The sequence below is a fragment of the Oryzias latipes genome, chromosome 7 (genome assembly GCF_053564925.1).
Source record: "Oryzias latipes strain Hd-rR chromosome 7, Olatipes_Hd-rR_3.1".
In the NCBI taxonomy this organism is placed as follows: Eukaryota; Metazoa; Chordata; class Actinopteri; order Beloniformes; family Adrianichthyidae; genus Oryzias; species Oryzias latipes.
In genome coordinates, this window is record NC_136243.1 from 27,736,751 (window position 1) to 27,764,064 (window position 27,314).

At 38.8% G+C, this 27,314-nt stretch overlaps 1 protein-coding gene across 11 annotated transcripts in view; it reads left to right on the forward strand.

Moving 5' to 3' along the window:
• Window positions 1-27,314, forward strand: part of kazna (kazrin, periplakin interacting protein a) — a 172,509-nt gene that overhangs the window by 92,078 nt on the left and 53,117 nt on the right. For 10 of the 11 annotated variants that reach the window (XM_078949904.1, XM_078949906.1, XM_078949905.1 and 7 more), the window contains one exon: window positions 18,148-18,255. The exons of the other annotated variant lie outside the window; for it this stretch is intronic. In XM_078949904.1, the coding sequence (XP_078806030.1) occupies window positions 18,148-18,255 (108 nt within the window). The remainder of the gene's footprint in view (window positions 1-18,147; window positions 18,256-27,314) is intronic. 11 annotated transcript variants of the gene reach the window in all.

Here is a 27,314-nt window from a genome sequence, read left to right on the forward strand (position 1 = left end):
GGCTGGACCCCCTGCCCCCCCGTTCTGGCACCGGGACCCTTCCTTGCTGGCTGTCTCTCGGCGCCGCGAGGCTCTGGCCTCCAACTGCGGCTGGCTTGCCGTTTCTGGCTGCCCGGCCGCTCTGGGAGGGGGGGCGCCTACCGCGGCCGGCTGGGGGGCCGGTCGCTCGGGGGAGCCTTCTCCCCCGGTTGTGCCCATCCGCCCGCTCCTCCCCGCTCTCACCCAAACAAATATTGCACACAGGCACATAGGGCCCCGGGATCTGGATGGGAGGGGTATGCTGGCGGGGCTCACTGGGGATGCCCCTCTCTGGGTTCTCGTTGGCACCCCGCTTTTTACTTGCATATTAGACACTCTGATTCATCTAGGGCCTTGTGGAGAGGGTCTGGTGGAGGGGGGCACGGTGAAACATCCGTGCTCACCTTTCGCTGGCCCCCCCCACAATTTTAACTTCCTCTGTAGACACACACACTGCATGCTAGCAGCACACACACAGCAAATACACACCACTCACAGAGGGACTCCGGAGTGGGGGGCTTTGCGGCTTGGCAGCGGTGGAGCCCCCCACACTGGTGACCTCCTATTTTACCTGCAGCACACACACAGCACTCCCACACCTCCATACATGGGTGGGGTCGGGGGGGGGCGGCCGGTCTTCACCCGCCTGGTCCTCTCAGGGCGGCCGGGCTTATGGGTATCCTGTCGGCTGCGGGAAGGGTCGGGCATGCGGCGCTGGGGGTCGGCCGGCTGGGGGGGGGTTACTGCGTGGCGGCGGGGGTAGGGAGGGTAGCCAGATGATTGTGAGTATGTGTGTGTGAGTGCATGGGTAGGACCGACCTGAGGGCTGGCTCGCTGGGACCCTCTGGGGCTTTCCCTCCCCATCACAGAGAGGGGAGGGCACTGAGAGGGTTGGGGAGGGGGGGTCAGATATTATGGCGGGGGGGGGGGGGGGGGGTTGTAGTGCGTAGGGTTTTAGGGGGGTGGCTGTGGCTGTGGGTGCGTGGCGATCCCTGGGTTGCTAAGGTCGCGTGCCTGGGCTGGCTTGCGGGGACGGGGCGCCGGTCGGGTGGTGGCTGGCTCATGGGTTCCGGGGGCCCTGGCTTCGTCCCTGGCCTTTGTCTCGGTGTCCGGCGCCCGGTGGCCCCCATGGCTGCCGCCTGGTACGGCTAAGCGCTCCTGTCTTGTGGCCTGGGGGCCGGACACTGGGTTCGCTTGTGCCTCTGGGCATTGGGGGGGCCCCTGTAGGGGGGCCCTCTCTGTGCCTGGCTGGTGGGGTGGGCGGTCCCCTCCTCCTCCCCTCCCGGGCTGCCTGGGTCCGGATGCTGGGGGGGCTTCTGGCCTGGGGGGCTCTCCTCCCCTTTCCTGGTCTGGCTGGTCTGGCTGGGTAGGTTCTGGCTCCCTTTATGAACACACGGTTCACGTCGGCAGCATGCATGTATCTCCACCCCCACGTGCACGTGCACACTGCCACACTCCCTGTCTGCTTCATCCCTCCTCCTTACCTACAGTGTATTGATGGACAGATTTTTTTTCGCTCATCTTAGTGTCAGATTTTCACCTTTGATGTAACATTCGTCTTTCCAGCAGATCTGGTATAATTGTTACAGCTTAAATTAATAACTTAGTCAAATCAGTGCTTGTATCCCCCACCTTTTCACCTTTCTTCCTTTTACTCTCTTCCACCTTCCCCTCACATTCTTCCCCTCTCCCTCCCCACACACACTAAATGTAACAAATAAATAAAAAATAATACGACAAAAAGGGGTTTATACAAATCTACACTCTAGTTTCTTGAAGCTATATAACCTCTTTTTGTGATAGTAAAACCTGTCCAACACAAAAAGACTTCAGCTCTAATCTGTTTGCTCAGCTGTTGGACAGAACAAGTTAAAAAGAATGAAAAAAAAAAAAAAAAAAAAAAAAGAAATCCCAGGTGTGCAATTAAAAATAATCAAGACCCACTCAGATAAAAATCATATTTTTTGTGTTTTTACTATGTTCTTGTGGCATTTGTGGCAAGTTAAAAAAAACTAAAATATACTGGGTGGGCCAACAGCTCCCTGCGACCACGCCCGCTCAGGTGTGTGTGAGGAGTAGAGAGATGATGGAGAATCAACATGTATAAGCTGTAGTGGGTTGAATTCTATAAAAAACACACATATAGATGTTAGCTTTCTTTTTTTTACCTATAAAGCAATAAGGAAGAGTAGACGAGGTTGCTCTGTGACAACAGCCTCGCCCACAACTCGGCTGCAATTTTCTAAACTATTGCTGCTTTGCAGAAAGAATATCCTAGAAAACAAGAAAGATTGGGGGGGGGTGCATAATCATAATTAAAAGACCCCTAAGAACAATTTAAAATCGATCAAATGAGGATCGGAGTGGGACTTTAAGATAAAACAAAAAGTGGGCATCCAAACAGAAACCAAGTCTCAAATCAAAAAGTAACGTTTGCTTCTTGTGAGTGAAATGCACAAAAGTGATAAAGACAATTAAGAGGCATGAAAATAATTTTAAACTAAACGTTAAGGTGTCAGCTATGATTTATGTTAAATGCATTTGTGCATTGAGACTTTTAATGACTTTTCAAAAGTAATAATAGAAATGCAGAGCATTAAAAGAAATCTGAAGCAATTATTACTGTTCACAAATTAATTCTGTCTGTCATTTTAGCTGGAGTGAATATGAGACAATTAGGTGCAGCTGAACACTGACAGTTACACAACAGCATGATGATAAGTATAGACAAAACAACTTGGCAGGGTCAGACAGATGCAAATGTCAGGATTCAAAGAGCAGCGGCCTGTGCTCCACCGTCTTTTGCAGGTGTTTACAGCCTTATTATTAGCACCATGTGTTGTTGGTGGGAGTCAGATGTGTCAACAAGCACTAAGTGCAGCACTTAAAACCCCCTTCCTCTTTGCTGTTGCAGCACAGTGTTGTGACAGCTTACATCACCATGCCTGTGCCACAGTCGTTCCCAGCATTTTCCAGCAGTGAAATGGAGAAGGGAAAGCGTGGAAAATGAAACGTGTGTACCACAAGATACTCATGTTTTCTGTTTTGTTGACCATGCTGCCAGTCATCTTTTCCAAAATTAACATGATTTTTTGGGGGGATCTTTAAAAGTTATGTTAATTAAAAAACTAAGTTATAGATTTTGGGGGCATAAATGTGGCAAACAGAGTTGGATCATTAATTTAATGTGCCATATTTTACGCACAGGATTATAAGGTGCACCATCAACATCAATGAAAGGTCTGTTTTTAAGTGAGACAAAAGATTCAGAGCTTAGTCTGTCTGTCAGTCAAACTTTATTAACTGCGGTTAATTTCAATTTTCAGTTTTATTTGTATAGCCCAAATTCACAAGAACAGTTGTCTCGATGGGCTTCATATCGGTAATTGAAAAAGTAAAACACAAAATAAAAAGGATCATGAATACATTGAATTCAATAGGAACATACTAAATTGAACTAACAAACTGACTAAGCTAAACTGGACATCCCTGCCCCTACACCCTCCTTCGCGGTAATGAAGGAGGGTAGTGAAAGGTAATGAAGGTAACGCGGTAGGTTTAGAGTAACTCTAGATCTTGCGTGTAACACTCTACACGTTAGCCCCATTGGACATGTTGGAATATTCACAAGAACTCCTGACCTTCTTTGTAACCTGTAAAAAAAACAACTGATACCTGTAAAACAAACGTTGCTATGACTATGCTAACTCCCAACCTTGTTAATAACACATTAGAAAAAACTGTCTGATACCGCTACACGTTAACCGAGTCGGTGTATTGACAAAACCTTGTTTGCAACAGAATAATCAGATTTATTCCATGTATAGGCACCCCAGATTATAAGGCTTAACGTTTTCTTTAAAAGGTAAGGTTCCATATAGTGGTAAAATATGGTACTATGATAAGTTTAAATAATTTAACAATAGACCTGATTTTTATCAAAGACCCACTCTGATAAAAAAAAAATAAGAAACATAAAAAATTAAAATTTGCTTCTTAAAAGCACAAATATTGTTTGGCATTCTAATTACTATTCATGCTCAGTAATTAGAACCATACGTTCTCAGGATGTTCTGATGGGTGACTACTTTTTACTTTTTGTTCCTTCATGTGTTAAAGTATCTTTCTCTTCCTGATAAAAATAAATATGTATCTCATGACTTCCTACTTTCATTTCAACAACAACGTATTTTTATGAGTTCAGCTTAGCTATTAGAAGATCTAATGTCTCCCTGCTTGAAACCTGGAATCAAAGGTTGAACTGTGAGGTTAAAGCACCAAACATTCCCAGAGAGTGAAGCTGAAACTGTCGCTCACTGGTCTCTTGTGTATCAAATGTAGAGAACGCATTCTGATTCTGTAGTATTGCAGGTATCTTTAGAGGTAGAAAAACAGTAAAAGAAAAAAGCCCAAGCACTGCATTGTTTTGCATTTATTTCCCCTCTGATCATTCCATGCTGCAGTGTCAATAACCCAGACCTTTTATTCCTCTATTCTCCACAAAGAAAAGGCTTTACAGTCATTGAGCTTTCCACTCTGTTCTCCCCTGGCACATTGACTAATGTGGCCACACCACATTCAACCCCCCATCCAATATGTCTCCTAGGAGCTTGTTAGCTGCAGACCTGAAGTGACCCAGGCGTCCTCATCTTTCCCCTAAAAGCTCTTTTTCTTATTTTACTCATCTTTTGTGAGGAACACATTACCCCCCCCCTCTCTTCTGAAGCGTAACTGTTAGCTTATGAATAAATCACACTAAAAGGGAGTTTGATGAATTAGAAGTGTTTTGCTGCTTGTGACTTAAAGTCATGTCAGCTGTAAAATTAGCTGTTACTGAAATTTGCTGCCATCGGTTACATAAACTTCTTGAGTAATGAGATCTACAGGACGCCCTTGATACAGTTTATGCAGTATAAAGGAGCTTGTAAGTTAAAACAAAATGTAAGTAGAAAAAATGCTCTCAGATTGATGGCTGACAGCTAGACCCAAACAAGGCCACTGATTGGTGCCAACTGCTGATCAAGTCACTCCAAATGTGTTTTCCAGGCCAACGCCTAACATCGGTACGAGTCCTCTTTTGGCTCATTAGCCAATCAATAATAGTGTGAAACGTCCCTGAATGCTTTCCAACTCCCAGCTGCTGCTGACAGCTTTACCAAGAGTGATGATAAGGCCCAACGCAACCTGCCTGTCACACAAGGACTGCAGTGAGACCGATGCTAAACTTTGAGGTGACTCAAACTTACTTTTCATGCCCACAAGAAAAGTTCAACTTTTGTCTTCAAGACTCAAATTAAAGCTAATAACAATCCTTTCACTCATTGGTTTGGTCATTTTAGTTCAAAGTTTGCATTGGAGGTGGTAAAAACAGGCCTTAAAAATATGTTGAATGTTTTTTTATCTCACCCAATCCAGGATTATTTCTTATTTAAATCTACATATAGCAAAAATGGCCAACTAACAAAAAGTTGTTTATTAGCAGGTAAAACTTTTATAAAGATTTAAAGTCCCACTCCAATAATTTTTGTTTGTCTGAAAGTGTTCGTGGTGTCTTCTAATTAAGATTAGGCTGTTTTTAAGCAACATTTAATAAAACTTTTTCGTTTTCTAGAACATTGTTTCTGCAAATTGGCAGTAGTGTAAGGATCCCCCGCTTCCCAACATCCCTCTGTTTACACTTTCCCGCTAGCTTGGTAATATGGTAAGCCATATTGGAATTATCCAGCCTCACAGTTTTGTGCCAGATACCAGCTCAGACAAGGAAAATGAAGACGTGCGTGGATCTATTTTTATACAGGTGGATGAATCAAAATGGAGCTGAGCGGGGAGCTTGTGGCCTGCCGTAGTGGCTTCTAAGTCACACCTACAGGCTTTTCCAATGTTCTGTATGTTTGTGTCTACTCCTCACTCACCATGATTTAAATAAAGAAATACTCATGAACGCAGTTTTAATCTTAATTTTTTATATATATGTCCTCCATCATGAGAAAAATGCTACAAGAACATGTTGAAAACACCAAAACATGATTAAAAACCCAATTGGTGTGATTTATTGAAATGGTAAATGATATGGGAAATGTAAATTATAAAAACAATATTTTTAACCAATACATTACAATAAAAATAGAAATTTAAGGTAAAAAAATGTGTTGGATTGATGGGGGTAAACTTTTTTTTAAAAATATAGATAAAAATAATTAGCACCTTTGTCTTTCAAATCCTTCTTTCCTTTTCTGCTCACATCCTGCTACCATCTGGGAGTCCTGCCGGGATTTCTCAGCTGTCTGCAGATGCTCGATGAGCCACTTTCCCGCAGCAGCAAAAGGGGTTAAGTGGCTGCTTGAATCTGACCTCAGCTGTTGAATCTGAACTCCTAATTTCTGAGAGCAAGTGTGGAGAAGGCTCATTTTGTTGTCAGCTTTAGTGTGTTTCAACAATTCCAAATTCAAAGTGTTAATGTGTCGGAAGACATCATCACCAAACACTCAGGGATGAACTCGGTTGGGATCTAAATGTTGTTTCCTTCTAAAACACATCAAAGATACAACTTGCAAAGTTATTCTGAGAAGATTTTACACATAGTTGACAAATCTTTAAGAGATGGATTTGACCAGATTGTACCATATTTTATGTTTCTTTAGAGCTTGGATGGAATACGGTTCTTCTTATAACTAATCATGCAGGATGTTCTCCAGTTGACTTCTAAAATATACAGTGTAATTATTTTATTAAAGGAATCACATCCAGTTTTATCTGACAGTTGGTTGGCCTAAACGAGTGGGTAAGCTATGCTTTACTTGCAATTAGTTTCGCAGGATAAGATATTGTATAATTAGAGGAGCCCTGGGCTTCTTCATGCTCTGTGAGTTTCATGGAACATTGGTAGCTTGGCGGATGTGTTTGTAACGCTCTGCAGGAGTAGCTTAACCCTCTTTAACCAATTTCCAACTTTTACAATCTGATTTTGTTTAATTGGTCAAGAGTCTTGATTTTTTTTGTTTTTGTTTTTTTGTGAAAATTTAATATAGGAATCAGAATGCAAAGACCCCACAGTTTTGTTGTCAGACATATGTTTGCTCTGCTAATATAGTTGTGTTTATCATGTTTTGTTGCTCATTCTCTGAAACCAGTTGAGATGACAGATGCGTTCATATGAACATTAGCAAAAGTACACGTTTGCATAGTTAAATCACTAGAAATGTTCAGAGAAACAAATTTTGTCTTCTTTCTTTGTTGTAATTTACTCCAAAGAAACTTAAATGTATTTTTTAATATGCCCACTGTTCAAAAGTTTCCCGCATGAATTTCTGTCAAACGAAACCCATCTTATTCCGATCAATACGTATTCAAACACCCACCCTCTCTCTGTTATGTGCAATCATCCCAAAAGTCTGACTGTTGGATTTTAATAACAATCACAAAAACACCTAGTGAATACACAATTTTCTCTTTTTTTTTGCTGCTGCCTTTTCTGCAGTACGGAGCCCGTGTCCTGACATTAAAAAACTAAAATATATCTCGTTCCTACAAATTAATATCTTGTTCCGCCAAGATAATATTCCGTTCCCACAAGATGATATTACGTTCCCTCGAAATACTATTTCGTTCCCTCAAAATAATTAATTTGTGCGAACGGAATCATTATTCACGTCATAAGTCATTCAGAAAGACGGATATTTCAGTGGCCGGACGGAGACGGAGAGAATTTCGTTCAAGAAAGGAAAAAGAAAAACAAGAATGATCAATTTATTATTGTCTCAATGAAAATAAGAAAAATACCATAAGATTTATGATACCTAGGCTTGCTGCTTTGCCATACAATTCACCGGACATAGCTCCTCGCTCCGCCGCGAAGCTCTTTTGCTTGTCACGCCGGCATTCGGGCAGCTGGCTGGCCGGTAGACAGACAGCCAGCTGATATTGTAGTTTAGGGTCAAATAGGAATAATAATATTCAGTACTTGTCTTTCATTAACATACTATTTAGTAGTCGCTTTACATTCGAAGGCTTGTAAGCTACATGCTAACTACTAGTCGATCGTTAATCATGCTATACGTCATAGATTTACAGCCGTTACCTTCACATTTCTGTCTGTGTGTGTCTCATTACATTGCATTGAAGACACGGAGGATGTTTAGAGATCAGATTTAGTTATTTTAAAAAGCTCAAGAGCATTATATATTCTGGTACATACCCAAGATGCATTTCGACAAGCCAATCATTGGTCTTGTTTTTACATTTCAGTTACAGGGACACGGTGATTGGTCGAAATGCATCTTGAGTATGCGTGATGCAAGTCCGGTAGGCGAAGCCGCCAGCCTAATCTTATGATATTTTTCTGATTTTCATCGAGACAATAATAGATCGATCATTCTTGCTTTTATTTTTACCCCTATTGAATGCTCACAGAGACACGGAAGTAGCAGCAGAAAGCAGCTTTTGCAACAAGATGGACGGAGAGCGTACCACCATAATGTGAACAAGATATTAATCTGTGGGATGATGGGAATGAGATATATTTTAGTTTTTTAATGTAAGGACACGGGCTCCGTACTGCAGAAATGTTTCACATTTGGTTATTTCCTCAGGTGGAAACCAATGGATTATGCTCCATACATTTCTCATGACGACATTTAACCTACATTAAAGTATCTTTAAAGATCACAATAAACGGCAATGATCTGCCTGAAAAGTGTTTTTCTAGCTTTCCCTTTCAAACTTGTGCAGCAGTGTCATCTCTGTAGCAATTGAAAAACAAAAATGTACCTCACTATAAGTCACTCCAGAGGAAAGTCACGGATGCTGAAAGATGCGTAATAAAGAAGAAAAAATCCCTGTATAAGACACCTTGTAGTCTGTCACACTTGGGAGAAATTTTACAGGAACAAAAACAGACATTTCATCTTGAAAGGCAAATTAACATAACAAAATAAATACAAAAAATAGCATGAAGATGTGCACACTTGACTTTTACAATAAATTAATGCTTAATTTGAAATATATGAAGAATTGAATAATTGTCCAGTACAGGGTTGGCCAACCATGGTCCTCAAGAGCCACAATTCTGCCTGGTTTATAGCTTTCATTGACCATCTTTCTGCTGTTGGCTGACTAAAGTGATTCCACATCCTGATTGACTGAGCAAACCTAGTTTAGGTAGTCAGAATCGAGTAGTCCACGGAGAGCTAGAAATCAGGCAGCTTTGAGGCACTAGAGGACCCGGGTTGGCAAGCCCTGGTCTATATCATGAGAGCAACATATGAACAGTCATTGAGATAATAAAGAACCAAATTCTTTACATCACTTTAAATAAATAAATCCGTTAAATTCTTGATCTTCTGTGTCGCTTGGTGTCATATAATCCTGGCCGGTCACAAACCAAAATTATTGATTTCTCTTCCATGATCAATTTTGAACTGGTTGGCACTTCTGTGTTTTGAAAATGAGGATACCCCGTAATGTATTTATTTATTTATTTTCTTTCATTAATTTATTAATTTTGAACTGATAAAATAAAAAATAAAAATCAGAAACAGAAGCATGACAATAAATGACTTTATGCAAAGTTAGAGTCCAAGCTTCTCTTTTCAATTCAGTCCAAACTTGAATTTATTAGTATAACTTTATTTGTACAAAATTACAATAAATACGCATGCTGAAAACAGTCAACTATGGTCAAAGGAAAGCATTTTTTAAAATTGAGATAGAACATATATGTTTGTGTTTTGTCCACAGACGGGTAAATTGCTGTTTCAGTTTAAGCATATTTAATAATAGGTAAATGTTCTTTCCTTTTACTTTGAAGCATTTGGAGGAAAGGATGGAGCCTTTGACACCTCAGTGAGGAAATGAAGACCCCGCCAGAGCAGCCATTCGGGGACTTCCCCCAGTCTCCACTGCCCTCTCCATCTGTTTGTTTACTGAAAACACAGAATGAGAATGCTGTTACAGCTGACACTTTTGAAAGTCAACTAAACCATACCACTGTGTGAAAACAGCTGTCCCTTAATTTTGTGACAAATTCATTTACAAAGTGAAAACCACAACACAGAAAAGTGCTAATGCAATCAAGGATTTGGGGAATTTACTTTGCTGCAACAAAGCACTCCCTGAAATCAGACATTATCTGGTTTGAATTAAGTTATTGCTTTTTCCTTGCTCCCTTCTTCTTTGTGACATTTGTTTAAGAATGTCTTTTCCTGAAATGTCAGTTCAGATAACAGGAGCATATAATTACCTCATGTTTCTTGCCTTAGTGGCTCACAGATGCGGTTGTCAATGGCAACGATATCTTCAATGATTGTCTGAGGTTGATAAATTACTGTAGGTTTTGTGTTCATCCAACACAAATGTAGCAGATTGTTAATCATGCAGCTTTTATTTTCTGGTTTTGTTTACCTGTAGTCTTGGACTGGTATTGCTTGAAAACGTCAGGTTGACATTGTTACCTAATGTTGTTGCAAGAATGTTTTGTGTTTTATAATTGCTTGAGACGTAGTGTCTGTAGAAAGCTGAGAGTAGTTAACAGAATTATTTTGTTTCTGTGTGCATCTTTTTCCCATGCTGCACTGGTACAAAATCTGTTTTGTGCCAAGTGTACTTCCCTGGTTTTTACCAACCAGCACCTTTTTGACAATGATTGGGAAACAGGCACTTTACTCCAGCAAGGACCCACAATTTGCCACATCTCCATGAAAAAAAAAAAAAAAAAAAAATTGATGGACATGCAAAGTTTAAACATTACAAAGATGGTAGTGTGTTTCTTCAAAAGCACAGTGTAATATGCATTTACTGCAGGGCCGCAGCAAAAGGCGATTTTAAGTTGTGGCATTGGTGCAGCCCAGCTTGAGATAAAAACTTGGTACAAATTCCTCAGTAATTTGAAGAAGCTCCATGCTGCTTAATCACATACTGTAGCGTTTGACAGAGCAAATTTCCTCAGTAAAAATTAATAAAAATTTAATCCAGAGAACTCACCATTTTAATCTACTAACTTTTTTCCTCCAAAATATTTCCTGGTAAATCTTTTTTGCATGTGAAATATCAATCTGTTCTTTCTATATATTGCTTCATTTCTTGTGGTCAGTTATGTCCTCTCAGGGAAATAAAGTTTTTTTTTTGTCACTAATGTTGTCAACGGTCATTGGTTAAAACCTTATTTTATTTTATGTTTAAACATCGACAAATGATTATAGTGTTCACATCTACTGTAGAACTTTGCTTATAAGAATTCAAAACTTTAGGGATTAACAGCACCAGGTGCCATTTATTTTTAAAATAATCCCACCAAACTCCTTCGATGTTTCTTTCTTTTATATTTTTAACAAATCTTTTAATCTGAAGTAAAGTTTTAATCAGAGAAAATCCTAAATGCTAGATGCTTTGAACTTGAATGCTTTGAAGACAGTATTAATTTATTAAATAGTTGTTTTTCTTTGATGGATAAAGACAAAAAAGGAAGAAAATAAAGCCAACAGACTCCCAGCAAATCACTTGAGTTATTATGCCATTTTGGATTATTTTTTCAGCTTTGTAAATATCTTTTATCCTTACCAGTTCAAATTTATTTTGGTCACTTGATTTAACAGACTAACTTGACTTTAACTTGATTAACAGAATCATGAAAAATTCTCATCCTTGTATGAGAGAAACTCAGCTAGAAAGAATTTAAAGTGACAGAAGTGGGGATTTAATGTTTCTTTAAAGACACTTGGTGTAAAACTGACTATTCTGATCATATTTAAGAGGTAGTGAATAACATTTTTTCTGTAAAATGAAGACATAATTGATATTAAAATATACATATAAAGTCCTACTCTGATCATCTTTTGATCTGTTGTAAAAGTGTTCCCAGTCATTTTTTTAGATTAAGATTATGTTGTTTTTAGCCAAATTCCAAAAACTTGTCATTTTTTAGGACATAGTTTCTGACCAGATGTCCTCCATCATCCCACAAGAACATGCTAAAAAAACAAAAACACAAAATTCATTGCAGTGGGTTTTTAATTGCGCGTTAGGGGGTTATGTTGCTTCTTTTTTTAGGAAAATGAATAATCAGATTTTTCAGAAGTGGCCAAACTCCTCTGAAATGATTAGACTGAAAGAATTGTATACATTTCTGTAAAAATGATGCACTCATTTATAATAAAAGAGAAGACAGAAGCCACTTCAGAGATTAATAAAGAAAAAAAGATTTAAAACAAGTCTTTGATTAAAAGGTCATTTTTCTTAAGAGAAAATATGTAGTGTCGGAAATTATTAAGACCAAAAAACAAAATGAACCCAATAAGCCAGTAATAAAAGTAAGGACCCTCTTACCACCCTCTATGTTTCATAAATATGTAAAGCAGCAGGATAGCAGCAAAAAATATGTAATGTTGCCTGATGACATTAAGGAAATCCAAAGACCCCACTATGAGTCAAATGTACAAACTTATAGCAGCAGTAAGCCCTGCAAGATACAAGCGAGTGTGTCTACACTGTATGATTTAAAGCTCATCAAATGTGGGATGTTGTCAACAAATCCAAGCTACATCACGATTCATTTTCTTGATTGAAGCTGCCACGCGGCTTTCAAGAGGTTCAATTTCAGTAACGGATGTTAGGAATTGGCCATGCTCAGGTGCTTTTAAAAAACCTCTCCGTGCACTGTCACGGACCTGCCAAAATGGACCATTTTTCACTCTAAGTGTACAGAAGTGATGTGTTCGTTCCTGGAATGGTGCCCGTGAAAATGACATTCAGGCGCTAACAAAAGACCTTTGGTTTGGTCTCAAGCAAGAGCCCATTGTCTCTGGAGTCTTGATATCTGCTAATGACATCCCAGCTCACCTGTTTTCCGGAATCGACTGCTTCAGACATTCAGGAACCTTTCATAGCAGTTTAAAGTGACGATCAGGCATCTTGAGATTTGGACTGGTTAGTGTAGACAGCAGAACATTACACACTCGCTCCCTGCAATCACACCCCCAGTCCATTAGTTCTATTATCTGCAGGAAAGTTATAGGGTGCCTTGAATTGAGGTCTTGAAGCAGGTGAAGGAGTGCAGAGAGGCCTATCTTGGCTGAGAGTGATTAATGCATGAATACCCAAGCGTTATCAGCAGTCCAGCAGGTTCGGGACAGAAGAATGTCGGCGCAATTAAAGGCGAGTGGCAGGAATAAAAAAGGCAAGGCTTTGTCAGTCTGCAGATTGCGGACTGAGCGGAGACGCATAGGAAGTGTGCCGAATGTTCCAACAGCACTGTCTCTTCATTCCCCCAAACTCTTTTCTACTCATTAGGGGCCCCTTTTGTTCCAGTCATCGCCCTTTCACTCTGCCTGCATGTGAAGTAATGCCAGCTCAAAAGAGAGAAGAGCTTTGAGACCCCCATTATACAAAGAAAATGAGGAAAATGTGCCATCCAAAAGGACAAATAGTGCTGGAGCCGGGGCATTAACAGGTATATATGCAAGAGTCAACTTCACAAACAGCTAATTCTCTTTACGACTAATGAGATTTTCAACATAGATAGCATTACAGCCGGGGAAAAGTTGTTCTATCTGCATGCACAATTAAGCACAAATTACCTCAGGCTGTGGAAGACCATAACCTGCACCAATGACCGAGTAAAATGGTTTTATCCATCTGTACGCTTTATAATAAAGTGTGGAAAGCCTTTTTTTTTTTAAATAACCGCATCTTTGCTTCATATAATGCAGATGTGGCTTTTGATCTGTCGTACATTGTATTTGATACCAGCCTGTCAATCTGTTTAAAAAAAAAAGGGAGCATCTCAGGTTTACAAGGTGTTGCTTCATCAGACAGAGCTCTCTGAGTGATCATTAAAGTTCCTCATGTTTTCATCAGGCCGAGTTAGTTTTACCCCAGACACTCCCAAAGCAAAGTTTTAGCCCAGATTTCCAAGCAGCCACAGCTTTTTTTTTTTTAATCCACCATGTTGAATCATTAAACCAACAAAAAATCTGTTTGAATCTTTAAAGAACTTGTGTTCTTTAAAACGTTATTTCACTCTGGGGTGTTTGAGGTGTGTTAGAGAAAGAGAGGGGAAAAGGAGACTTTGACACTCTGGCCTTTTATTTATTTTATTTCTTAATTTCTTTGACGAAGACATTCGTATTATAAGGCATCTCTGCAAATACCAGAGTTAGCCAGAAGGCTATTTTTTTTCATCAGTAGTCCCCGGACAGACTGGTAAATGTGTCTCCCCAAAAAACAAAGTGAAATTGACAACAAAAACACAACATAAATGAGAATTACAATGCATTGTAAAAATAAAAAATCTATAAAAAACATTTTTAAGGGGTAAAAACCTAATGTTATAATGAAGGAACAGTAATTAATAACCCTAACTGAATTTAAATGCTATATATCAACTTTGTAAAGAAACCCAACACTAATAAAACCATTCATTTAAACCTGTGGACATTTATGGTGGCACAACACAATTGGGGAAGGTTATAGACTTTATGGGTGGTGACATGTCGGAGTCAGTCCTAAAGATATTTCTGAAGCAAACTGTGATGCCAGTTCATCTTTTTCTGTGAATGAAAGAAGAAAACTTTTGATTTGTCATAGTTGGTGCCTTTGATATCTGAAGCTAAGCTGCTAATAGTTTGCTATAAAGTGAAAGAATGAATGGAAGCTCACTGGAGTTTAATTTTGAAAAAAAATCTGTTTTACAACCTGTTAATTTTCAAATTTTTAAGCCACAATTGGTACTTCATTGTTATGACACAATAATGCAAGAGATTTATCTACTCAATAGTTTTTCTGTGTAAAACACTTCAAAAGATAAAATATAAAATTGTTGTGCGTAGACCTTTTATGAAATAAAAATAGAAAAGGTTTGATTGTTTGGAAATTCATAAGCTTTATAGATCATGTATTGGAATATTATTCCACACTGTCTTGACAACAAAGAAATCCATTTCAAGTAACAAAGTTTTTTCGTGTCACTCATGTCTGCACAAGATGAAATAGGTTTTGTTGAGTCTATTTTAAGAGAGCTGTATTTTTGTGCTGACGGGAGGAAGAGTAAGAGCTTTCCTCTGCTGTAGTTCCACATACACAGCACACCGAAGATCACATTTCTACAGAAATAATTTATTTAGGAACGTCAAAGACACATACACAGTTTTATTCCTAAATAAAGAACATGAGAAAAAATTTCTCATGAGCAAAAAACAAGTACATATGACATATGCTGGAGGACTTTTTAAGTCACCTCACAAGATTTACAAAATGATTTGGCAACACAAACAAAACTGTGCATTTAGTTTTACAGCAAAATAGGGCCAAAGTTGATAAAAAGTGATGACTGTCACTTTTCACAAACCTGGTTCTCTTTAGAGCCTAAAATGAGGAAATCGGAAATGAAATCCACATTTGCTTCATACTAATAAACCCTTTTTCTTTCGTAAGAAAGTTTGCATCATACACGTCATGCAAACATACTTCCTCTCTGATACGATGGTCTTAACTCTATGCGGCAGAGATCTACATCTGCAGCTTGATAACAGCTGAGTCTTTTGTGTCTTTGTGAGACAAAATGTCTCACAAATGTTGGCCTGTGAGGAAATGAGAAAAACAGTGCAGAGATAAAGAAGCTGGAGGCAGGCTGAGGAAATGATGCCTTTATCTTAAATCCTTAACAGATCACACCAAACATCTGTCATACAATGAGCAGAAATGGAGGGCTCTACAATAAATCATTTGTGAGGGAGCAGGTAGTCAGTAAGAATTCCCACGAGTGATAATAGTTTTATTGTTTTTGTCAATCAACTGTAAAATCCAGCCCTTATAGTGGGGATGTGTGACAACATTACATGAGTTAACAACTAGAAAAAAGACTCAAACACATCCACACCTCTACTGTTAATAAGTTACAAAAATTCTGAGATTAGGGGACAGAAACTGTATATGAAAACTAATGTGGTCTTGATGTTAGTTTATCCATTTTCTTAACCCGCTGTAACCCTTTTGGGGTCATGGGGTTGCTGGAGCCTGTCCCAGCTACTAACTGGTGAAGGCGGCGTACACCCTGGACGGGTATGCACACTAGGGACACTATAGTAACCGATCAACCTATGAAGCATGGTTTTGGACTGTGGGACGAAACCAGAGTGGCCAGAGAGAAGCCACGCATCCATGAAGTGAACATGCAAAAACTCCACACACAAAGGTTCCACCCGGGATTCAAACCAGGGCTTTCTTACTGTGAGGCAAGAGTGCTAACCACTTCACCACCATGACCCTCTGAAGTGCAAAGGACATCAACAGATCACTCAACTCAAAGACGTATAAAAGATTGCAACAGTTTGAAAAGCAAGTTTAAAAATGAAAAGCAAAATTAATTTCTAAAAAAGGAAGTATTTCATAAAACTCAATTAAATAAAATGGTAAAACTGATACAAAATAAGAAACCGGAAAAGGCAGGTATCATGGAACATCACTGATTGGATGATGACGTCTGTTCACCTTTTAAACTGGAAGTTATTTGACGACATCTTCCAACAGAAGACATTTCTTTACGTTTTTTGACGACAGCCACTGCAAAAGTGACGTCCCATACACACCTTTTCCGGTTCTTATTTTGCATAATTTCATTTTGATTTCTGAAAACTACTGTTTTACAAAATGCTGTTTAGTTTTGGAAATTTTGTTTTTCAAAAATGTTATGTTGCACTTCAGGGCCACCGTGGAGAAGTCCTTAATTTAACAAAAAAATAACACTAAACTACAAAAGCTGGTGCATTATAGAGACAATTAGTATGTTTTGTTACAAATTCTTTCTGTTTAGTATTGACATTAACCTTGTTTTTTTTAAGCAAACTTGTAATAGAATATTTTTTTCAAAGCTAAATAGATTCCTAAAAGCAAAATACTTGCTCTTTAAATTTAATCACACAACACACATAACACTCAAAAAACCAAAGAATCTAGGAGGTTTTTGTGAATAAAAATGAAAGGAAAATTGAAAATGTTGTCATGAATAACTCGAGGTTAAAGCAGGAAGCCAGACACTTATTTGTTACCCTAAAATATTCCAATCAAAAAGCAGGAATAGCAATAACATAAACACCTTTTGAAATGTAAAAAATAATTTAACCAAGAGGTTTACGGCAGAAGAAACAGAAAAGAAGAGGAGCAGAGTCTGATGAGTCAACTGGATTTTCAGCCTCTGAAAGGTGAACTTTACTGTGTGAGCCGAGCAAACCTTTCAAACTGTTATTTTTATTTAAGATTTGTTGGTGGTTGTTAGTCTTGAAGTATCATATAGGGATCTAATCTGCCATGCATGCATTAGAATGGGAGAAGTTGTCGAAATAGGTGACAGCATCAATTTAGCACTTTTATGTGAGCTGACCTCAAGCAATTCATTCAACATGCAGCACTGCTGAAAATTGAAAACTGCATTAGAAACCACTGAACTTCACAAACCAAATCACTCTGGTAATAAATATGCTAATATTTACACTAGGGTGCAGTCTCGTCTCCAAGTAGTGTCTTTGCGTGTCGGCATGTGCTGCAGATTGTTTTTGTTTGTGCTGTGGGCTCTGCATTTATGCTCTCTCAGGACGAAGCGGCTGAGCTGATGGATTGCAGATTTGATTCACTTTGCAGAACAGAGTCCACGTTTATTACGAGAACTTGTCAAATTTTCGGTGGAATTCATTTATGTGCTGTAGTGCATGAATTTTACTGTTTGCTGCAAACCTTTTTTATATTTTTTTTGTAACCTGCAAGACAATTTGTTCCTAGAGATCTTAAACTTAATTCTGAGATGCTTTTACTTGACAGAAATCTGTAATTTTTATATTAGAATATACATTGTTTTACTGCTGTCATAATTTAACTGTATTTTCCATTAATTTTGCACAGTAACTTCATTTATTTTTTCATGAAATTGACTTATGAAGTTAAAAAATATTTTTTCTAGTTTAACATATTTTTTAAAATAATTTTAAGCTTTTATTTGCTGTTTATTGATTTAAAGCAACAAATTCTCCAATTAATTGAAGAATAATTGCATTACCTTTCTGCATCACTTATTCCATCATTCAAATGTTTGCTACACACAATTCAGTTTGTCATTAAACAATGTTGCTTTGTTGTATTTTTTTGCAGATTCTCCATCCCATCCAAGGCAGAAACCATCGGCTACTGATCTGTGCTACAAGACTGAAATCAGCAGCCTCATGGACTTTCATTCTCCAGATGCATCGCTGGACAAAGGTCAGTGTTTATGGCTTCTATTGAACTGATTGTGTGGATGAAGTTGAACAGCTATTATTCGGTAGTGATGCTTAGCTAAAAAACATCTGGAAAAATTTCTAAGGCAAACTTGAGATCTTCCACTTTCGGCTTCTCCCATCAGGGGTTGCCACAGCGAACAAGTCGCATGGTAAATTTGGCAATGTTTTACGCCGGATGCCCTTCCTGACGCAACCTTCTCAAACCGGGCTTGGAACCGGCAGAGGTAAAGAAGGGAACAGGGAGCAGCCCGGAGTCGAACCCTGGTTTCACGGATGGAAGGCGCCGCAAACCAGCACGAACTCGTGCTGGTTTGCACGAGTTTTTAGACAGATAAATCTGTCTAAAATTGTGAATGAAACTGTTGGAGCACAACATTTGGACCTGCCTTTTCAAATTGAAGTTGACTTACCACTGTGAGGGGAGAAATTGTAAAGAATTTATACTCTTGAATGTTTATTTTTATACTTTTTCGGAGTATAAACAAAAAAACAAATGTTTCCTGAAAGCCTGTCTGCATTTATTCACTTATTTTAAACTTTTTTTTACAGTAATTTAAATTATTTTAAAGGGCTTATATCATGCAATATCAACTTTTTTGAGCTTTTCAGTGTATTATAATGTTAATTCCTCACAAAAAACAACCCTGAAGCAGTATTTTGATCCATTCACACATTTGTAAGTATTCCTCTAAAAACCTGCGCTTTGAGGATCAGCCCATCCCAATCCATAAAAACAGCTTCTCTCATTGATAGATAGATAAGTGAGAAACAGCCCTTTACAGGTAGAGAGGCTAACACACACACACACACACTTACACTTTCTCTGCGGAGCTAACAATGATCAGCAAAGACACTTTTGTGTGGTTCCTAAATAACCACATCCATCTTCACTAAAGTTCAGATGTTGTCTGTTTTTGTGGGCGAAACGCAGACACGCTGCTGAGGCCATCTCTAGGTTGTCATCAAGAAATGGGCGGCACCCACAAGTAGCGAAAGGCGATGCCTCACAGATCGAGTTGTCTCACTTCTGGGTTGTAAATGAGCTGTAAAAATAATTCATAGAATTCATTCTTTAGTGTGCCACAGGTGATATATTGTCACATACATTTATATAGTTTACTCTGATAGGCTTAATAAAAGCACGAGATAAGCCCTTTAAAATAAGCAATATTTTAAACATTTAAAATAATATTTGACTGAAGTAATTTTGATTTAATAACATTATGGTCCAATTTGGGGATGTAAGGAATGATTAGAATCACAATTACTAATGTGCATTGTTGTGTTAGTGTATTTCTTTGTTTTATCAGTGCGCTCATTGTCTTCCGGTGTGAAAGAACCGTCCCCTAAGAACGGACCATAAACTTTAATGATTGTATTTATCTCTGTGACAGCTTTTGGAATGGTCGGAAAAGTCTCCCACATGAGCTTTCATGCAGCTTTACTAACTTACTGCTTTTATTTTGGTATTTTATGAGCTACCTTTATGGTTTGCTTATTGCTAGCAGTCTATATTTTGCCCAGGGACTAGTTGCAAATTATCTCTGTCCCTAACGCTGGCACATTTACAGAAATGTTTATCAACGTTTACTGTCCCTGTTTAAAAAAAAGGGGGGGAAAAAAGATTAACTTAAAAAAAAAAATGAAACTTGTGCTCTCCGTGTTCAATGTCTCCATGTCCTAGCACTACCATGATAAAAAGTAAGACTCTTGTGGTCGAAGGCGTTTACTGAAGTGTCAAGCAGACTGCCAGTGGGGACCTTGTCCTTATTTATGTCCTGCCCCAGGGTCTGTTTAGTCTTTTCTCTCATTTGCATTATGTTCGGCACTGTGTAAGCACTCAGAAGGTCTCTGTTTCCAACAACGGGAACACAACATGAGCAGTGGTGTCAGTGCCGTGATAGAGGCTTACATGGAGAAGAAGAACACAAGTAATGACTCACTCATCTGTTCAAATTGAAATGCAAACATATAGAAGTTGATTTTGTGTCTAGACAAAGGGACACTTGCCCCTCACACAGATGGATACAGAGACATCATCAGCTTTCATGTGCAAGCTCCTGCAGCATGTGGCAACTGGTGCATTAGGTCTAGTAGTCATTTCCTGGGTGCTGCAAATGTGCAGAGTCAGGAGAAATGCTCAAAATCCCTGCAGTGGGCAAGGCCATGTATATAACTACAAGTTCCATCAGAATGAGAACGGCAAACTGAAGGGCTGTCTTATCAGCAAATTCCTCTCAGTTCTGCAGTAAAAGAGAGAAAGGGAAGCAAAGAGGAAACACGAGTGAAGCTGCTCAGGCTGGATCATTATGGAGGCAAGTGCTGCCCCCGCACATTAAGCAGGTGTGATGTCACTACCCTGGCGAGGCATCACATCTGGACTCGTCTGAATAGAAAGGTCAATGCAAAGGAGTTAAATGGTGCTTCAAGAAAAAAAAAGAAATGGTTGAAGGAGTGAGAGAAAGAGAGAGAAAAATGGGGGGAGGGAAGAGCTGCATGAAGAGGAGAAGGTGAGAGATTACACAAGGACACTTTGTTGACTGCGTACAGCCTGTACAATGATTACCAAGAGAAAGCCATGCAGTAAAGAGGAGGGACAGATGAACAAAAGAGTGAAAGTGGCTGAGTGGTCTCCATTGAGCACTTCCATTTTTCTCATGTGCTGACATGTTCCAAAACACCTGCCCTCATCAAAGCCCTCTTACAGCCTCTCAGAGAGTGGCAGTTAGATTGCTTCCAGCAACAAAACCCAAACCTCTCTTCTGCCATGTACACACATCACACGTTGGACTGTAAACCCGGCTTTCACTCATTTAGGAATGCCAAATAAGGCAGTCTTTTTGTAAGACATGTGTAAAATGAAGACAGTCCCTCTGCTTTTGGTAATGCCTTCCGCACATGCACCAATATTTGGGGTGGTTGGGGGGGTGTTGTTGATTTGTTTAAGGGTGGTGTGGCTTTTTGGGATGTCTGGACCTGTGCAGGGTTGTAGAGAGGCGCGGATGCATCTTAAAGGGAGTGCAGGTGGGTCTGGCAGTTCCCTTGCCGGACTTGTAGCTTCATGTTTGCAGGCAAGGGAAGGGTGCTTTGTTACGGTGTGTGCTCTGGAGGAGGCTTCGGGCCGCAGTCCCTCCGGCTGCTCTGTGTGAGTGAGGTGCACGACTCAGGAAAACCGTGTTTCCGGGGAGAAGTGTGTCTTAAGCAGAGGAGCGGCTTTGGGACGGTTTGTGAGCTGGTGGAGGCCGCTATTGAATGCAGAAATGCCCTGAGAAACCATGTAAATAATCACGTGAATTTGTGTTACCAGTCGTGTCCAGACTAAATAAAGGCTGATGTTATTCCCACATACTTACATTGCTGCATTGACTGCAGGGACTTTAAGTTCATCCACGGCTAAATGTTGCTGGCACGTATTTGTTTAATCCTAACCATTCTTCTGGGTCCGTTCTGCCAAGAATAAAGCACTGGCCGCACATATTTAGAAAATTATGAGACATTACTCTGTAGACATCATTATGTAGAAATCTGTTTTTCCATTGACATTGAAGTTTTTTTTCTAGTAAATGTTTGTGTGAGGAAAGACAAATTTCGTGATTTTATCATGAATTTATGAAAGCAACAAAAGCAAAAAACATCCAAGGGCTGAATACTTTTGCAAGGCATTGGTGAAAGCTGCTTTATTCGAAGGCTAAACATCCCACTGGCCATGAAGAAGCAGTTTTTTCTTTTTTTTCTTTTAAGCTTGATTGCTAAAAACCAGACTTCACAGGTCATGAAGTCAGAAGGAATCAATCATCTTGTCTGTGCTGAACAGCTTTCTTTAAAGAACCCTCCATTCTAATGTTTTGTTTCTAAAAAATCAACTTAAAGCACAAACTGCTCCCATTCAGCGGAGTCTCTTCCCCCTTAATTCCACACAATGATGAAAAAATTAAAGCAAAGCAACTAAATTAAAAAAGAAACCTCTTTGTTTTTTTATTTACATCATGCTTCCTTTAGTTTTCTGAAAAAGCTGAGAAGAATTTTTGGTTCTTTCTAGCTTAAATGTGAGTCAGCAGAATTTTAATAAATGTTTCTTTAAATCGGGTTATCTTTTTACAATATTCCTGTGATTAAAGTAGAAAGATGCTATTTGACACATTGAAAGGTTTTGGATTCATTCATTTGAGCGACTCTTTGCCATATCGATTCAGAAGGGTGCATGTTTATTTCCACGCTCTTGCGTAGATTCTAGCTCGACACGATGCTAGCTGTTCTGGTAAAAACATGCAACCCAAATGAATGCCTTCTGCTCTTCTTTCAAACGGCTGTTTACTAAACCCACTGGCAGCTAAACTGTGCTGCCGTCTGGAAACTGTGAACTGGCAGCAGAAGTAATGGGAGAGAAGAAAAGTCGCTGTTGGAGCTGGCACGACTGGGTGAAAGCTGAGATCCAGCCAGTGTTTGCTCCTTTATTCCCATTCACTAACAACACATACAGTGGGAAAGAGCGTAGAAAATTTGGAAGTCAAAATGGAGAAAAAGCTAACATGAACTGCCCTGTTTGAAAAAATATATGTAAAGGAAACAACACTTAATATTTAGTTTAAAGTACTTTTTTTTTCTAATCCAATTTAATCCGAAAACATGTTGCATACATTTTTCCTCTGACACAATTTACTGAATCCTGCAGGACAAAAGAAAAAAACTAGTTTGAAGATCACACATTAACCTTTTTGATTAAAAAAACAAAAAACAAAATTGGTATAAATAATTGTAAAGTTTTTATAAAAGATAAAAAAAGGGTTAAAGAATTCTAGAAACTAGAATTTGTATAAGTTTACTTTACAGATGTTTAATCAAGGTTTCAATGGAGAATTGTTCCCTTCTGCAACCGGCCTCCAGAGGTCTTTATAGAAACTGCAACATTTGATACTTTGTAGTTTGCTTCAAATTGAACAGAAGTTGAGCAGAAGGAGTGGACTTGATATTTCCAAAGAACCACTGTATTTATTGAAGGTCTTAAAAAAATCGGGCTGAATAAAAAAAAAAAAAAAAAAAAAAAAAAAAAAAAAAATCGGGCTGAAGTATTGAATTTTAATATCAAAACTATATTTTCAAGATTCAAGCCATCTTCCCATCTGAGTAATGTCACGACACCAATAACACAGAACTCCATTAAAAGTCACCCTTTTTTGTGTGGTTTGAGCTATTTTAGGTTTCTTGAAGTTTTGTACCGAGAATTGCTTATGATTTCATATTATAAACCTAAACCAAATCAACTTTCCTTAGACAGGTTTGCCTAGTTACATTGGACAACAAGGACTACACACACCGGCAAACTGGATTTTATGCTGTTGAGTGTCTGCCTCCCTTGCTTGTAGTTTTTCCCTCCACTCAGTAAAAAAGACCCTTGTTTCATGAAAAATTGTCTTATTTCCTGTCAAAAAGTTAAGTAATAGCATAATAATCTTAAAGAAAAAAAATGTTTTAGTGACTTTTTTTCTTAAAAAAAAAATTTTGGGTGAGACAATTTTACTAACCCCATTGGCAGATACATTATTTTTTGTCATCTAAAGAAAAACTTTCAGTGAGGTAAACGTTTTTTTTACATAATTTAAAGGGGTCTGGAGGAGAATTTCTTGCATCTGGTCAGTGAGATCCATCCAGTGTCACAAGATGAGATCAACACCAAATAGAACCATAAAGTAAGAAAAAAAAAAATCAAACTATTTGGTTTTCCTCTCAGTTCCTTGTATTTTTTGTGGCACTTAGATATTGCAAATGTTTTACACCATTTCTAAACAATGCACAAAAATCCATAATTTATATGTTTCTTTCTAAAAGAATTTTACAGATGCCTTAATTTCACACTCAAAGGCTTATCTGTTCACACACATTGTGGAATGCATGCGCATGCAACGCCTGATAAGCACCAACAAAGAAACTTTTCTGATTTGCTCAGCTTGTTTGCGTGTGGGACTGTGGGATTTTGTCCCTGCTGTCGTTTTTCAGATGCACAAATGCGTGCTGGATTTTAGTACTTGACATTTTGGCACACTATATGTCCGCTGCTTTTTCTACAGCTTGTTATTAAATAAACTGCTGACCACGTCAGAGCAGATTTACTGACCCAGACCATGTCGTTTAATTGATATTAAAGTGGATTGCAGAGATGCGTGCAGAAACTAAGAGGTGGATTGCTGTTGTGCAGAGTTGGAGCGGCCGACCTCTGATTGGAGGATCGTAAGTTTGGTCCCTCCTAACTTGCACATTTGTTGAAGTGTCACTGACAATGCCCCTGGTGGTTGAGGCTTGTGCCAGTTTAAGTGCACATTCAGTGTGTATGTGCATGAGTTACTGGAAAGCACTTTGGGCCTTGTTATAATGGAATACGCCATTTACCTTTTTTGTACGCACATAACATTTTCCACTGGAAATGGAAACAGGAATACGACTCTGGTTGTATAAATTAAAATAAAGCTTTATTTAGAATTTGTGAATCAAAGTCACAAGGACAAACGAAGAAAAAAAGTTATTTTTTTCTGTCTTTAGTGTCATTAGCCTCATAATTTAAGCCATTGCCCATGTCCTCGCTGACTTTATCTCCTTACTTGATGGTTGATGAAGATGTTTGTGGCATTGTTTGCTTTGTTTGTGTGTGCGGGTGTGAGTCGGTTAATTTTGCAGCCTGACGTTTCTAATTAACTGCAAACAGACAGAGCATTCCAGGTTTGTTCTTTGAGTTTGTCAGTTTAACCTTCGTCAGTCTGTGAGCTGGGGTTTTTTCTGTTGTGTTTAGCCTTAGTACACGCAAACTTCTCCAAAACGCTGAGTAATTCCAATTTCAAGGACCAAAGCAAGTCATGTTTCAGGAAACCGGGCAATTTTTTACAGTTGAAAGAAAAGCTGTCATGATTTTAGAGATACTTTTCCACACTGGCTGAGAGCTCAACATGCTTTGAATGTAGAGGCGCACACTCGCTACAAAAACACCAGCATAATAAAAAAACAACTAAAAACTGACAACACAGCAGCGCTACAATAGTTTGACAACACACTGCAAACATTTGCAAACATGGCAGCAATGCAACAATGTGACAACAGAATAGTGCAGTCGTACAACCACAACTGGAGAAAACTGAGTCATTTTTTTATCACTGAAAACCATGTTAGTTTGCTTCATGCAAAGCAAAGGAAATCCCCAAATTCCTTTGTTTCCATTATTTATCATTAGGACTCAACAAAATACTATTTATTTTTTTCACAAGACAAATATTTTAGGCAGTAAAAAGGATGAGCAAGACTATTTCCAAAATTCCTTTATTTAAAATAAGGAAAAAAAGTTAAACGTTCCTTTCTTTTAATTTTCACTATTCAAAAATATATTTTGAATTGAATCTTTGCTCACCATATAAAACTCACCGTTTTTGGATACACCAAGTTTTAGTTAACATATCTCAGGGTGTATTCAGACTAGACACATTTGGTCCGCTTTAAGGAACCAGAGTTCCTCTCCCCCAATAATCCGGAACAAATTTTCAGTCTGAATACACCCAAGCAGACCCTGGTCCGGGACCAGGAACCACTCTCTGACCCATCTTTAGAGGTGGTCTTGCTTCATTTCCACGCAGACTGAACTTCCGCTCGCTCTGAGATTCCTCAGTCTGAATACAATTTGTCCTCGGAGCGAAACAACCCTGAGCCAAAACGGCCACCGTATCCGATGTAAACAGAGTAGAAATGAAGCAACAAATGAGCTGCGGACAAATATAAAGCAAGGATTGTCGTGTTATCAAACAGAAAAAAGGGTCCAGAAAAAAACTGCCCTCGTAGTTCCTGGCCAATCACTGAAGAGATCTTTAGTTACGTGGTTTTGTTTACAAGCTTCTCTCCGTAATAGAATGGTCCACTTGATGCCAGTCTAAATACAGAACAAATGCAAAGTTCGCTACTTGATCCGGAACAATAAAGCGGACTCAATCCAGAACAAAGGATTTTTCCACTAAGTTCAATCTCAAGTTTCCTCATAACGTCCTCCTAACTGGTGGTTCAGAAGTCTAAATCTGAAGCTAACTTTAGCCGCTTTTTTTTGGTGTTTTCAGCCGTGCTGTGTTATCTAATCTTTACTACATCAATGCTGGGTTAAATTGTTGCAACATATTGTCAAATTAATGAAGTTGTTTTTCTTTTTATTTGCAGATTATAGGGTTCTTTCAGTGCATCTGTGTTGTTCTTGGTTCATTTTCTGTAGAGCAAACGGATAAACACCCTTTAGTACATGAAGTGTCTGATTAAGAACACCATTTTAAATTGCTTAATAATTTGTTTGCTGATTTATTGGCAAAAACATTGTTGGTCAGTAATAGGTTTTCTTACTAAATCATTGCATTCCAGCATCACATTCCAGCTTTTGTGGCCTCTTTGCTGCATTCAGGAGCCCTTCTCAGTAGTTTGAAAGGTGTTTATTCATCTTTCATGGAGTGATATCGCCGCTACAATAAGTCCTAACAAAAGCCAATGACTCCATTCCAATTATGTTATACAGTGAAACTGAGCAGCTCGCTACCTGCTGTATGTTATCGTGAAGGAAAATCACTGTATAGCCACACACATTCACAACATGACAGCCTCACTATCTTATCTGTCCTAATTAGAACTTGCACCACAGGGGTTATTTTCGGCATGGAGGAAGACCAGTGAGGGTAGCAACAATGACTTTTAGAAGGCAACACTCATTTTCCTTATGCACATTTACACGTGCATCTTTTATATTATGTTAGCATACATTGTCTTTTGTAGAAAGACATTTGATTATAAATGTATCAATTTATTAAGTATTTCTGGATCATTATTTTTCTATTATGTAACTACTTGGGCTTCATGCAATTACTACAGATTTTAAGATGTTGTTTTGAAAACATACTAGTTATCATACTGAACTTGAAGTCCTATGTAAAATACATTTTACAGGATAAAAAAAATGAAATCGTCATCAAAATGACATTTAGTGCCTAATTCTTCTGTACTGCTTCCCTCGTTGTTAACTGCATGTGTTTA